This window comes from Syngnathus acus, chromosome 15 (assembly GCF_901709675.1).
Source record: "Syngnathus acus chromosome 15, fSynAcu1.2, whole genome shotgun sequence".
Classification (NCBI taxonomy): Eukaryota; Metazoa; Chordata; class Actinopteri; order Syngnathiformes; family Syngnathidae; genus Syngnathus; species Syngnathus acus.
This window is the reverse complement of record NC_051100.1, coordinates 10750885-10764185: the sequence shown is the minus strand read 5'-3', so window position 1 is coordinate 10764185 and position 13301 is coordinate 10750885. Positions and strand designations below refer to the sequence as shown.

Sequence of the window (13301 nt, the reverse complement as noted above, 5' to 3'; positions counted from 1 at the left end):
ATAAAGTAAACATGGCTCCATTTGAGCATGACTCTAACCCTTCATGTGGCAGTGTAAGTCTTGGTGGGCAAGTTGCCGTCTTCATATATCAATAAAATACAACATATATATATATATTATATATATATATATATGTATATATTTATATATATATATATATATATATAATCAATTTAATAACCATTTTTCAAGGGCTGAAAATTCTCAATTTTTGCTCCAACATCGACCTTGAGCATTTGAGGTGGTTTTAACAGTTAGTGCTCCTTATGTAAATCACAAGCTTAGAACACGCTTAAGTCAGGGAGGTGGACCAGCATGTTCCAGCTTGGCCTGCAGTTTTGGGTGCAATTTATTTTTGATCCAACAATTTCCACTGTGCTGATGGAAAGTTTAATTCTTCAAGCATCAAGAGGTTTTTTGAGGCATTCCGGTCACACTGCATCATTACTTTTCCATAATAAGTAAAATTAAGATCCTCATTTTCCGTCTTCACTGACAGACACTGCTTTTACACTTGCAAATGAACTCAAAGTATGAAAAGGAGTTGGAATATTCAGTCACCCATTGAAGGCCATTCGCTGGTCTGAGTGTGTGGAGCTGTGTGTGGAGTGTGCATTTGTGCCAGTGGATGCAGGCCTTTAGCAAAAAACAAGCGAGGATGCAGAACCCTCCACTTTTATACTGTTGTCTCTTCCATAGTAAAGCTCCTTCGTTCTTTGGATGAAACTTGATGACACCTAAAATTTCTGTCCTTGCTGTGCCCTGCTGCTCATTTTCCTTTTTTTGATTTTCAGAAAAAAAAACTTCTTTAAGCAAGTTCGCCATCCACTTAAAGTTGTGAGTTTGGCCCAAGTGGGCTGTGGACTAGCACACTCGTACTCTGGTCCTTCTCGGATCTTTCCCGTACCTTTCCAACAGAGTCAGGGTGGCGGTGTGGAGACACAAGCACACGCACACACGTGAGTCATGGTTGGGCTCAGACCAGCGAGGCCTCGGCTAGTCATAACTCAGTGATTTCCAAGGGGGTCTCCGGTACCTCGCCGTCCTTGTGACGGTGCATCGGAGTCGACTTGGCCGACTCGGTGCGGGCGTTGCGCTCGGAGTAAATCCCCCCATCAGCGTTTAGAGCCTCGAGAGAACGTGCCAGTGCCCGCTGGTCATCTTCTGGCAGACTGCTGAGGTCGGAGGTGAGTAGGGTGCCTGTGCTGCCGTGCACCACGTGCACGCCCTCTGGCCCTTTCAGCTCCATGGGAAGCTTGTGTTTGAAACGCAGAGTGCCGCGACCTCCACCCATGCTCCTACGCTCTTCCTCGTCATCATCCAAATCACTCTGGATCAGCTGAGGTCAAACAGAGGCAGAAAAGTGACAGGCACAATAATTAAGGCTGCTGCCGACAAACAAATCCATACAAGTGAAGAGATACAGAGGAACTGAAATTTAGGAAAGAACCAGTTGTCATGAATAAACATGAAAGGAGATCATGAAAAAAAAGGTATTCAATCACGAACTCAGGTGTTGCTCAATATTTGACTTCTGACCGAAACCATAATGCACCGACCGCCTGTATCCCACTGTGTTGAAAACTTGAAATAACCTGGATGAATGAGAAAATTCACAGCTAAACTTCCTATTACCAATTCACATACCATATTTTCCGCACTATAAGGCGCACCGGATTATAAGGCGCACCTTCAATGAATGGCCCATTTTAAAACTTTGTTCATATATAAGGCGCACCGGATTGTAAGGCGCATAGAATAAATAACTCAACGTTGCTCAAACGTTAATGCAATCACAATATAGTAACATTCGAAACAGTGAAAACAATAAGAATAGATCAATAACTCAACCTTGCTCAAACGTTAATATCACACAACACACAAAATAAACACGTAAAGCTTACGTTAACAAATTAGTCCTCATCCACGAATCCATATTGGTCCATATATAACGCGCACCGGATTATAAGGCGCACTGTCGGCTTTTGAGAAAATTGAAGGTTTTAGGTGCGCCTTATAGTGCGGAAAATACGGTAGTTATTGCTTGTATATTCCAATGATGTGAGTACAGCTAGAATGTAGCTTAGTGGTGACGACTGTAGCGGCTATGGATGGACAATTTCAAATTGGCCATTTTATAGTATTCCTAAACAACAGACGCCTGTATACTTTAATGTGGCAAAAAAAGTGACTGACTAGACCGCTGACCTGAAGTGAACCTTATGAGGTTGTGCTGCCATATATACCCCAAAAATCAAAATAAATCCTGTGGAACCTGTGGACAAGGTGGGTAAATGTCATAGAAATCTGCACAGTTATGACTACAAGACTCCCTGAAATTTTTTTCAAATTATTCAAACCATTTAGTCTGTAGTTTATTATCAATTGCTCTGTCTTGGTCACATTGGAAGTGTCATCGGAGATCTGTGAACTGTCCCGTGGAGATATAATAGAGAGAGCAACACTTTTCTCCCAAGTCACCAAGATGTAAGAAAAAGCCACATCAGATGGAAAGTCAAAGGAGGCGGCGTTGTCACAAGGCAGCAGCAGCACACAGCAGTCAACCGAGCCCACCTCAGTGACTGATGAGTTTTCTCCCTGGCTGGTGGAAACAGTGACGAGTCTGGCTGCAAAAAGTTTTTTCAGTCTCAGGTAGTCGTCCAGGACCACTGTGAGCAAGGAACCCTGACGGGATGGCAGTCAGGATCAAACTTACAGCACATGTATGGCCAGAGATGTTGAAAAGGAATTATTCAGGGCTGTGATGAATCAGCTGCCCAGACATTTTGCTTGCTTTCCTGTTTTCATTTCAGAACTTGCTGGAGGAGATTTTAGTTTCCACTTAAAAGGCAAATGATTTGAATCTGCATGGAAACACATTTCAGTGTGTGTCCAACATTTCATGCCTCACCTTGATGGGCCCTTCCCTCATGATCTGGCCAAGTTTAGCAATATTGTCGTACTCCTGGATCGCTGCTCTCAAATAACGATCATCATCAGGCTTTGCTTGAGGCTCACGGCCGAATGTTCCCTGTGACAATACCAAAAATACCAACTTAGAGGATGTCATCGCTTAGAACCAAAACCACAGCGTGTCCCCAAATTATACAATACATAAAAAAATTTACAAACTGAATTGATGATATTTGTACTCAGTAGTTATTAAAATTATTTACATCTCGAAAAAGCACGTTTGTCATGGTTTAATAAGACCAAATCATATACAGTACCGTATTTTCCGCGAAACCTCCAATTTTCTCAAACGCCGACAGTGCGCCTTATAATCAGGTGCGCCTTATATATGGACCAATATTGAGCCACTACAGTAGGCGTGTCCAAAGTCCGGCCCGCGGGCCAAATGTATATATTTATATATGGACAAAATTTTAAAATGGGCCATTCATTGAAGGTGCGCCTTATAATCTGGTGCGCCTTATAGTGCGGAAAATACGGTATATCCACACCCCCAACCAAAGAAAAAAAATTAACAGATTTTTCCAAATGTGTCTATTCATTTGCTTATGTAATAAGTAAGTGGTATTCTAAAGAGACTTTCCGAACACAATACATGGTGAATGAAATCTTGCTGGTGCTAACATGAGTGCGTGCAGGGCTGTTCCACAGATCCGTTATCTCGCTAAGGTTCTCAGGCAGGTCGTCCTCGTGGTCTGCTTGGGCGGCCAGCTCCAGATTGTGACAGAATGGATCCAGCCACACTGGATTAGCTCTGCAGAGAGATTTTATATGTAAAATGTAAATATTACAATATTACCACTAACAGTATTTTTAATATTTATGCACGAATTGGCCTTCTGAAATGTAGACTTACTGAATTACTGAAATCAACCATTCATTCAATTGAAAATGAAAATCTCACCCCTCAAAGGAGTACTTGTTGGTGTTGGGCATGTCCAGAATATCCATTAAGCCTTGGTTCCCTGGATGATGGAGGAAATATTACATCTACAGGAACTTGCTACTTTCGAACTGTATGCAGCTAGACAGGGACGAACACAAACCTGATGATCCCGCAACGATAGCTTTGAGCTTCCTCTGATGCCTGCAACAGTAGTGCAAATGTCATTATTCTGACAATCTGTAGCCACATGGATTAAAACATGAGCAAGCAGACACATAAATTGACATGAATGAGTGACATGGTGAAACACTCTTACACTCTGCGATAATGCCAGTTCATTGAGACAAACAATATTCCTGCCAGGCACAGCAGCACAGCCAGAATAATGATGACCAGCTGTAACAGATAGACAAAATAGAAATTGAACACCACAGAAGCGTAGAAGATTTTTTCTTTACTGGTCGAGCTGACCTGCAGGGTGGTGATGTCGTCAGGCAGTTTGTCAGTGACGGCGGGCTGAACATCCACCACGTTGTACTTTCTAAACAAATTTCTCAACTGTTCCTTGTTTTCATCAATCATCTGGATGACTCTGCAGATGAGAGAGAGCGCAAGGGAGCCATACAGGTAATAGAACATAAAATTTTTATTATCATTGTATGGTGCAGATGAATTGAGAGGCAACTCTAAGTTTGTGTTTCGAAAATAAATAGATAACTAACTAACTAACTAACTAACTAACTAACTAACTAACTAACTAACTAACTAACTAAATAAATAAATAAATAAATAAAATATTTAAAAATAAGCAAGACAATGTAGTACAAAGATCAGTAAAGCACAGTGGAAAAAAAATATTTTATGTCCAAGTAGCAGTGCAGTCAGGCACACTTTAAATCTTTAAAAACGGAACATTAATTAATAGTTGGTGTTACTATGTTCCGCTTTGGACTGAAAATTTTGTTGAGTTTGGAATTCATACAATACCTTTCAACATCTTGAATGGTGTTGCTTTGATTGTTGACCATGTGTACCAGCATGTCCGTCTGAGCATAATTCACCCGGCCCTTTTTGTCAACGTGAAACTGGGCCAAAGCAAACAGAGGACATAAGACTCTCAGATGACAGATAGCACAGAAATAAACAATATTTGAGTTAACTGAGTCAAAATAAAAGCTCACCTGTATGTCATCCAGGTTTACGACAGCACCAGTGATGTTGGAGAGCAAGTTAATGAATTCATCTTGATTTTCACGGACCAAATCAGGGATCTCATTGAAGACTATCTTGACCCTCTGGTCATCCCGCAGGATGTAGATATTGACATTAGTGGTGGTGCTATGTCCTGCCAGGTCGCATGCCAAAATTTCTAGCTGAAAATATCCAGGACTGTAAGCAGTGAAGAGGTCATAGGTGCGGATGATACCATCAGTCAAACCTGTGGACGTCACAAAGCAACTTAATTCAGTCTCATATTCTATTTTTTCTTAGTATCTTGTAAATCTTTCAGTAGCAGAATCAAAGCACAAATTCTAACTACATCTTTAATATAATACAGTACTGTCAATAAAAATGTAATGCATTGGAGATACTGTAACCTTTTTTAAATAGTTCATTAGATTAGGTTGTACTTGTGTATATGACGCTGTGGTCAATGAGTGCATGTTCACTAGAGCTGTCAAAATGAATTGATTAATCGATTTTGATTGATTATCAAAATAATCGACAACCATTTCAATAATCGAGTAAATGTCATTTTTAAACTTCTCTGAAAAAAATCTTCTGATTTCAACCTCCCAACAGTAATTACCATGACTCATTGTGATTGTGTTTTATTCAAATAAAACCTTTGCAAACATCCTTGACTTTGGCAAACAATGGGACTGAAGTAGTTTCAAGAAGGTTTGTGAGTACATCAGTCCCTCTCAAGTGTTGTTTATTTGTTTTTCACAATTTTATAGTACTAAATTAACACCTATAATTGGTTAATAAACAGGAATTAGGAATACATGTTTCATAATACACAAAATACAGCAAGCAAAATAAAAGTTTATCCTATTAATCAATGGACTAATCGATAGAATAATCAATTCTAAGTCATGTTACATCAGTGTGTATAAAGATATGTCAAAGATGAATAATTTTACTCATGTAGGTCAAAGCTCACCAATAATGAAAATGCTCCCAACGTCCTCGCTGCCGTTGCTCTGAGATGGAAAGTAACGAATGGTAACAATGTGATACTGCACCAAGCTGTTGTTGCCGATGTCATTATCTATTGCCACCAGTTTAATGAGCTCTGAGCCCACTTTGGCATTAGCAGCCACTCCTGCCACCAAGAATAGAAACATTTTGGACATGTTGACCACAGACCATCAGATGCATCCAAAAAGAACGGATGAAAATTACCCGCAGTGTACTCTGCCTTGGCAAACCGTGGTTTTTGGTCATTGATGTCTTCTAATTCAATCCGCACCTCCAGCAGGCTGGGGTCTCGGGCAGGGTCCAAAGCTTTGGCCTGTGAACCCCTTTGACCCCTGGAAGGACTCCAACTCTTGTTACTGGAGGCCTTGATGATGATGGTATAGACTGGGATCTCCTCACGATCCAGTTCCCTGTACAACTTTAGCTCTCCGTCTAGACTCAAGCCAAAGTTTCCATCGCTGTTTCCCCCTTTAGGAGGACATGGAAAGAATTGCAGTGTGATTTGTGTGTCATTTTGCATTCGACAGAAGAGAAAGAGAGGAGCTGGATCACCTGCAATAAAGTAGTAAACAATGGCATTGGGGCCTTCATCGGCGTCTACGGCCCTGGTCACATTCCCCACCACAGTCCCAGGAGGGGAGTGTTCCGGTACGGAAAGCTTCTGGTAAGGCAAGCTGCCACGCTGAGGTGCATGGCACAAAAATACAGAGCAACTCTCAACTATGCACATGACCTCATTCAGACGAGGGCCATTCCTTTAAGGCAGAGGTGTCAAACTCATTTTTGTCACGAGCCACATCATAATCATAGTTTCCCTCGAAGAGCCAATATGATTGTCAACCGTATAGGCTACAAAACAAACTGATGAATAAGTAGTTTTGAAATCAAAGACTTTAAGTAAAGACACAAAGTCGATGCAACATTTCGCGGGCCTCATAAAATGATATGGCGGGCCGTATCTGGCCCCCGGGCCTCGAGTTTGACACCCATGTTTTAAGATGCCCCAGCATTGCAATAACTATGGCCTCATACTCACTGGTGGTTTGAGAAAGACTGGCTCATTGTCGTCAATATCCAACAGCGCCACCTGCAGAGGTTGTGTGGTTTCATAAGGCACTGGCTGGCCCATGTCACGGGCCACAATGATAAGCTGTTAGAAGAAGCATGGGAACGCAGTTAGAAACCTTAACCTGAAGTTCAGCAGGAAATTATCACTCACACTGTGTAAGGACTGTTTCTCTCTGTCCAGTTTGACTGTCGTTGTAATGACTCCGGATGTAGCATCAATATGGAAGTTTTCCCAGTCTCTGTTGCCTCCTCCAGTCTGCAGGAAGCCATAGCGCACTTCTCCGTTGACGCCCTCGTCCGAGTCTGTTGCATAGACTTCATACACCGGCAGGCCTGGAGGCTGCTCCTACATCGACGCAAAAAAAACAAAACAATCTTGAATGTAGAAAGAGCAAACCTTGAATATACGTCAGACATTGTATGAATATTCAATGGCTTACTATTTAAGTGATAATACAATTATGTCCTAATATCCATGTATAATTTGAGCTGTAGCCATTCACCACTGGAAACAAGCTGTAATTGCTCACAAACATTACGGCTGCTGATATGTAGTGTGTGTGTAAGTGTGATTAAAGAGCTACACGTTTTTATATCCATAAACGCTGTTTGGAGCATTTGTAATCATTTGCACCAAATGTTTAATTTGATATTGTCTGTAATTGGTGTAAGCAAAATCACTGTCTCTGTAATTGACTGCATTATTAGCATTATTTTTTCGTCACACCATTCATTGGTGTTATCTATTATGCATTAGCAATGCATTCAGAAAGATTGAATGCTATTAGGGTGTTTCAGTTCCCTTGCATTAACACACTTTTGAATTCCCCTCTCAGCTGGAACAACCGGGCAACAAAACAAGAAGTAAAAATTGTAATGACAATTCTGTTATGAAAGCGTTTGTGTATCAAAGTAGAACAATACCAAGTGCTACAGTAAAAATAGCTTTAGATATAAAATAAGAAAAATAGCTATTTAGAGGCTCAATGCAAGCAAAAAAAGGAAGATGAACACTGTCATGCAGAGTTAGCATGAAGCTACCTCTGAGATATGGATGGTGGTTCCGTTGGTCGGTCTGATAAACACAGGCCGGTTGTCATTGACATCTATGACTGTGATGATAAGGTCTGCGGTTGTCCACAAGGGGGGACGCCCCTGGTCTGTGGCCACCACAGTCAGGTTGAAACTCTCAGACGACTGAAGCAGACGGCGAGAACGCACAAGTCCTGTGTTGGGATCCAGAGAGAAGGCATCTGGAAAGGAGGAAGCGGTTTGCTTAGGAATGGAATTTCTTTTGAAACAGTCTTTTAAATTTCGTTTCTTGGTCAAGTCAAATATATATCGAATTCAAACCTGAATGGGGTCCCAATAGGCTGTAAAGGACTGCCCCATTCTCGCCTTCATCCAGGTCAGAAGCCTTCACTGTGATCACTGATGTTCCACTGGGCTCGTTCTCAAACACGCTGGTGGTGAATACTCGCTCAGAGAAACGTGGACGATAATCGTTGACATCGAGAATTGTCACGAGGACCTAATGATCACCAATAGGTAGACCGATTCATTCCCTCACAGATAATACTTCATTACAGTTCTGAATTAAAAGCATGCATCTGCCAATGAATGTCATAGTTTGAGTTTGAGGCATCATTTAAAAGAAAAAAAAATCCAACAGTATAAGGCAATGACATTTGGCTTCATTGTTTTACTGTTTATTAGTATATACCTGGACAGAGTTCTCTCGCCTGTTATTCGAGCTCCCGCCAGGGTTGTCTCGGGCAACAGCAGTTAGAGTGTAGTAGTCCTTTGTTTCTCTATCCAAGGGAGAGAGAATGTATATTTCTCCCTAAAACAGATGTCGAAGGATGACTGGGGAAGAAACTGGGAATCTGTTTCATACTTTTGGTGGATGTGGCACACAAAATTCACATACAGAATTGTCTTCATTGTATTCATTCCAAATGGATTGCACATTATATAAAATATAAACTAGAGAACTCAACTCAGACTCTCGTAAGTGTCAGGAACATATCTAAGTAAGTAAGTAGTAAACTCACAGTTTTTGGTTTGATGCCAAACTTGCCCTCTCCGTCTACTAAGCTGTACTCAACAACAGCAAAGAGACCTGAATCGGCATCTGTCGCACTGACACGAACTATGGTTGTGCCAAGGTTCACGTTTTCAAAAACAGGCTCCTATTGACAAAGATAAATAAACTTCAGAAATGAATCCTCATCAGCATTAGATAATACTTTCACATCTTTTGTTTTATTTCACAACCGTGCAAGCCATGATCATTTCAGTACCTGATATGACGGTTGTAGAAAAACTGGGTTGTTGTCATTGACATCTACTATACGTAGATAAACAGGCAGCTCAGCAATCCGTGGAGGACTTCCATGGTCCCTTGCACGAATCGTGAAATTCAGCCATTGCACTTGTTCAAAATCCACCGTCTGGTTGGCCACAATCTTACCTGAAACATTTACAAGAAACTATCAAAATGGGCTTGTTGTTGGGCTAAAATTCTGCCATACATCCAATACTCTCATTCAGGGATGGGCAACCGTGGGCCGCCTACACTCGGAGTGGCCCTCAATTAATTTTTGAAAATAAAAAATGATTAATGCAGTTGACCATTTTTAGGATGTAAAAGCAGTGTTCACCACTAGATGGCAGACATCCGCTCAAGAGTCCCACCAACCACAAGATTGTGCGTCTGCATTCTAGAGGAAGATTCAGTATTGATTCAATAAAAAAGACATTTTGTTCTCATTTAAAGTGGCATTTGTGAGTGTTACTATATGCCCCCCAAAAAGGTTTGGCCCTCTCCAACGTTTAAGTTGCCCATCACTGGTCTAACTGAACAGTACTAACTGAGATAAACAGCTAGTTTACTTTCATAGACAACATGCAGAATATTGACTGACAAGAATTAAAATCACCATCAACGAAAGTTTCCTCAAATACATTGCACCATATGCTGAATACAATATTAGTCTAAAGAACATTACTGTATCGTAAAATAGTTTTATTTTTTATCATAAGAGTGGGCTGTGATGTTCACCATATATCAGAATGTAAATGCTCGTTTGAGTGTGGTGCTTGTTATACCGGTGGAGGGGTCTACCAGTCTGACATAACCTCCTCGTGGTAAGTGGAGCAGCTGATAGATGACCTGGCCATTGGGGCCTTTGTCCGGGTCCACAGCTGAAACAGAGAGAAGTGTTGTGCCTGGCTGCGCTCCCTCCAAAATCTTCTCTGTGAAATTTGTCACTCCAAAGGGCCGGAAACGAGGAGCGTTGTCATTTACATCCAGAATGTTGATGGTTAGTCTTGCTAAGATGGAAATGAATAAGAAATGAATTACTCCAAGGCAATATTTATCTTGGCCTATAAATGAAAACTGGCCTTACCGTTTGGGACACTGCCAGACTTGTCAATAACCTCACTGGCATTGTCATGGACAGACACGATAATCTCAAAAGTAGCTACTTGTTCTCTGTTGAGTGGGTTGCGTACAAACACTGCACCTAAAATTTCAGCCAAACACATTTCATTTGTTACTAAAATTATATGCACGTGTTCAACATAATGATATTAAACAGACTGACTGACCAGTGTGCAAATCAATCCCAAAGGACTCCTGCAGGCCATCTACAGGATTGTTTCCATCATCTTTCGCTTCCACTGATATGATATAATATTCCAGTCGTGGATGCAGGTCCGGGTCCTCAGCTGTTAATGTGGCGACCACCACCCCGGGCGGCGTGGACTCGTTGACATTAATCATTGTCAGAGGCTCTATAAAACGCGGTCGCGAATCATTGACATCATCGAGGATGACCGTTAGAGTGGCCGTGCCGGACATGGGTGGTGTGCCACGGTCGGTTGCCATGACAACCAGGCGATAAGACCCACGCTCTTCTCTATCCAGGGTGCTGTTGCCGACTAGAACGGCACCGGAGATCGTGTCAACCACAAAGCGATCCTGAGCGCCACTTACTAAGCGGTACGTGAGCCAGCCGTTTGAACCGGAGTCAGCATCCATGGCGGAAAGTTGGGTCACCACCACACCTGGAGGAGACATTCAAGTGAAACAATAATATTCCTTCCCGTCGCATTCATTGGGATGCTCCACAAAGCACACGCACCGGTGGGACTATTCTCGGGGAGTCGCACACTGAAACTAGAAGGGTTGAAAACGGGCGGGTTGTCATTCTGGTCCAGGATTGTCACTGTGAGAGGAACACTGCTGTTCAATCCCCCGATGTCCTCCGCAACTAGGATCAACTCGATCCGAGGCTCCTGAAACGCCTCACGATCCAACTTGGCTCCCCGTTGCACACGAATAACTCCTACAGAGAGAGACCAAGACCGATCATTAAAAAATTGTCCAAGCATCTTCTGTAATGTGTTGCTCAAATTTACCAGTGTCAGCATCCACAGTGAAAAGGTCCACCCTCGCTCCAAACAGACGATACTTGACAACGGCATTGCGGCCAATATCTTTATCTACGGCCAGAACGGGCCCGTTCAACACTGTTACATTACTGCCTGAAGGATGGACAGAAAGCAAGGTTGGAAGTTTGAAATTTGCCATTTAACATGTGTACATTTTTGTTTGAAAAAGGTCTAGAAGAGAGTTTCACATTCACACAGTTAGTATGATAATGCTTATACTCATAATTAAACTCGCTCAGATTAAGTAATGTGGTTTACTTGGTCCACAATGTAGGAAAATATATTCTGTAATTCTTAAAGCAGGGGTGTCAAACTCATTTTTATCGTAGGCTGCATCATAGTGATTGTTTTCTTCTGATGGCCATTATGACCGCATCCCATACACAGTATAGGCTACATAACAAACTAATGAATAACTCGTTTTGGAGTCAGACACTAGAAATAACTGTTCAGATATTTTAAAAACTTGAATGGAAATAAAAATTGGAGAAAAGACAATTTGTAATTTTAGTATTGACACACGAAATTGATCCACAATTTGTCTTTGCGGGCGACATAAAATGATGTGGCAGGCCGTATCTGGCCCCCGGGCCTTGTGTCTGACACCTGTGTCTTAAAGTGATGCAAAGTTCAGACTTGTTTCTTTTTCACAACTTCACACATTCAACTAAAACTCGTGAAAAAAACAGGAAGTGGTGCAGAGGTGGCTCACAGGTTTTTCAGCAAGAAGCTCTCAGTAGATAGTCACACAAACAGGCAAAAGACACACACACACACACATGCAGGTGCTACCTGCTGCAGAGTTCTCTGTGATCTCAGCTCTGTAACTATTTCTGGTAAAGACAGGTCTGTTGTCATTCTCATCAAGTATAGTTATAACCAGGAGGTCTGAATCCTGGTAGTGTGCAACAGAAGAAAAACAGTGAATGAAGTGTATTTTTGATGACTTTGCAAACCTGCAGCACCCTAATACACATGCAAAATGTAAAATTACCCGGCGAGCAATGCGAGGGTTCTCAGGGTTATCTTTGACAGTGATGGTGAGTCTGTACTCAGCCACTCGCTCTCTGTCTAGTGGCCTGTTCACTTGCACCACACCTGACTGGGAGATAAAGAAAAGATGGGTGAGAATTTCTCTTTTAGAAATGCAAAAACTTAGCCTAGCAATTGACATGCAAATGGGTAAGCTTCACTTCTCCTTACTGTTTAAATTGTAGAAATGTAAGGGATGTGAAGGTCTCATTGTAGTGTGTCTCAAGTCATGATAAGATATTTCATTGGTAAAATCCAAAGTGATTCACTTACTGTGTCATTAATGTAGAAGGCTCCATCTCGGTTGCCAGCAGTGATGTTATAGGTGAGCAACGCATTGAGTCCGCTATCCGCATCTTTCGCTCGGACTCGTGCCACAGATGTATGGATAGAGGCGCCCTCACTCACACTGGTGTTGTGAGGCAGGTTGAGGAGGACGGGGTCATTGTCGTTGATGTCTCGAACTTGGACCCCAACTACAACCTGAGGAAGTCCAGAGAAACCTCTGAATAAGTCTGCAAAAAGGTTCTTTCTCCCTGCCACATTTGAAAACCAATATCTTTTTTTTTTTAGTGCTTGCTTTGTTAAAATAGGCTGGTTACTATTTTCACACTCTGCGATTGATGACATCTGATAACATGCATGGAAGGAATGGAATGTGACAATATGCTTGCGT

General features: G+C 41.8%; 1 protein-coding gene across 2 annotated transcripts in view; it reads right to left on the bottom strand.

Annotated features, from left to right (window-relative positions):
• Positions 1-486: 486 nt before the first annotated feature.
• Positions 487-13301, bottom strand: part of cdh23 (cadherin-related 23) — a 129146-nt gene continuing 116331 nt past the window's right edge. The window contains exons 42-69 of one of the 2 annotated variants that reach the window (XM_037272603.1): positions 12899-13108; positions 12588-12695; positions 12386-12488; positions 11561-11686; positions 11284-11487; positions 10748-11206; positions 10546-10662; positions 10244-10468; positions 9436-9605; positions 9187-9324; positions 8856-8975; positions 8486-8663; positions 8174-8385; positions 7284-7478; positions 7101-7214; positions 6617-6746; positions 6269-6532; positions 6027-6188; positions 5041-5297; positions 4847-4944; positions 4331-4451; positions 4176-4255; positions 4020-4060; positions 3878-3938; positions 3598-3727; positions 2912-3031; positions 2575-2685; positions 487-1339 (exon numbers count right to left, since the gene is read on the bottom strand). In XM_037272603.1, coding sequence (XP_037128498.1) covers positions 1001-1339; positions 2575-2685; positions 2912-3031; positions 3598-3727; positions 3878-3938; positions 4020-4060; positions 4176-4255; positions 4331-4451; positions 4847-4944; positions 5041-5297; positions 6027-6188; positions 6269-6532; positions 6617-6746; positions 7101-7214; positions 7284-7478; positions 8174-8385; positions 8486-8663; positions 8856-8975; positions 9187-9324; positions 9436-9605; positions 10244-10468; positions 10546-10662; positions 10748-11206; positions 11284-11487; positions 11561-11686; positions 12386-12488; positions 12588-12695; positions 12899-13108 — 4593 coding nt within the window. In that variant the 3' untranslated portion in view covers positions 487-1000. The remainder of the gene's footprint in view (positions 1340-2574; positions 2686-2911; positions 3032-3597; positions 3728-3877; positions 3939-4019; positions 4061-4175; positions 4256-4330; positions 4452-4846; positions 4945-5040; positions 5298-6026; positions 6189-6268; positions 6533-6616; positions 6747-7100; positions 7215-7283; positions 7479-8173; positions 8386-8485; positions 8664-8855; positions 8976-9186; positions 9325-9435; positions 9606-10243; positions 10469-10545; positions 10663-10747; positions 11207-11283; positions 11488-11560; positions 11687-12385; positions 12489-12587; positions 12696-12898; positions 13109-13301) is intronic. The other variant, XM_037272604.1, reaches the window with a different exon arrangement.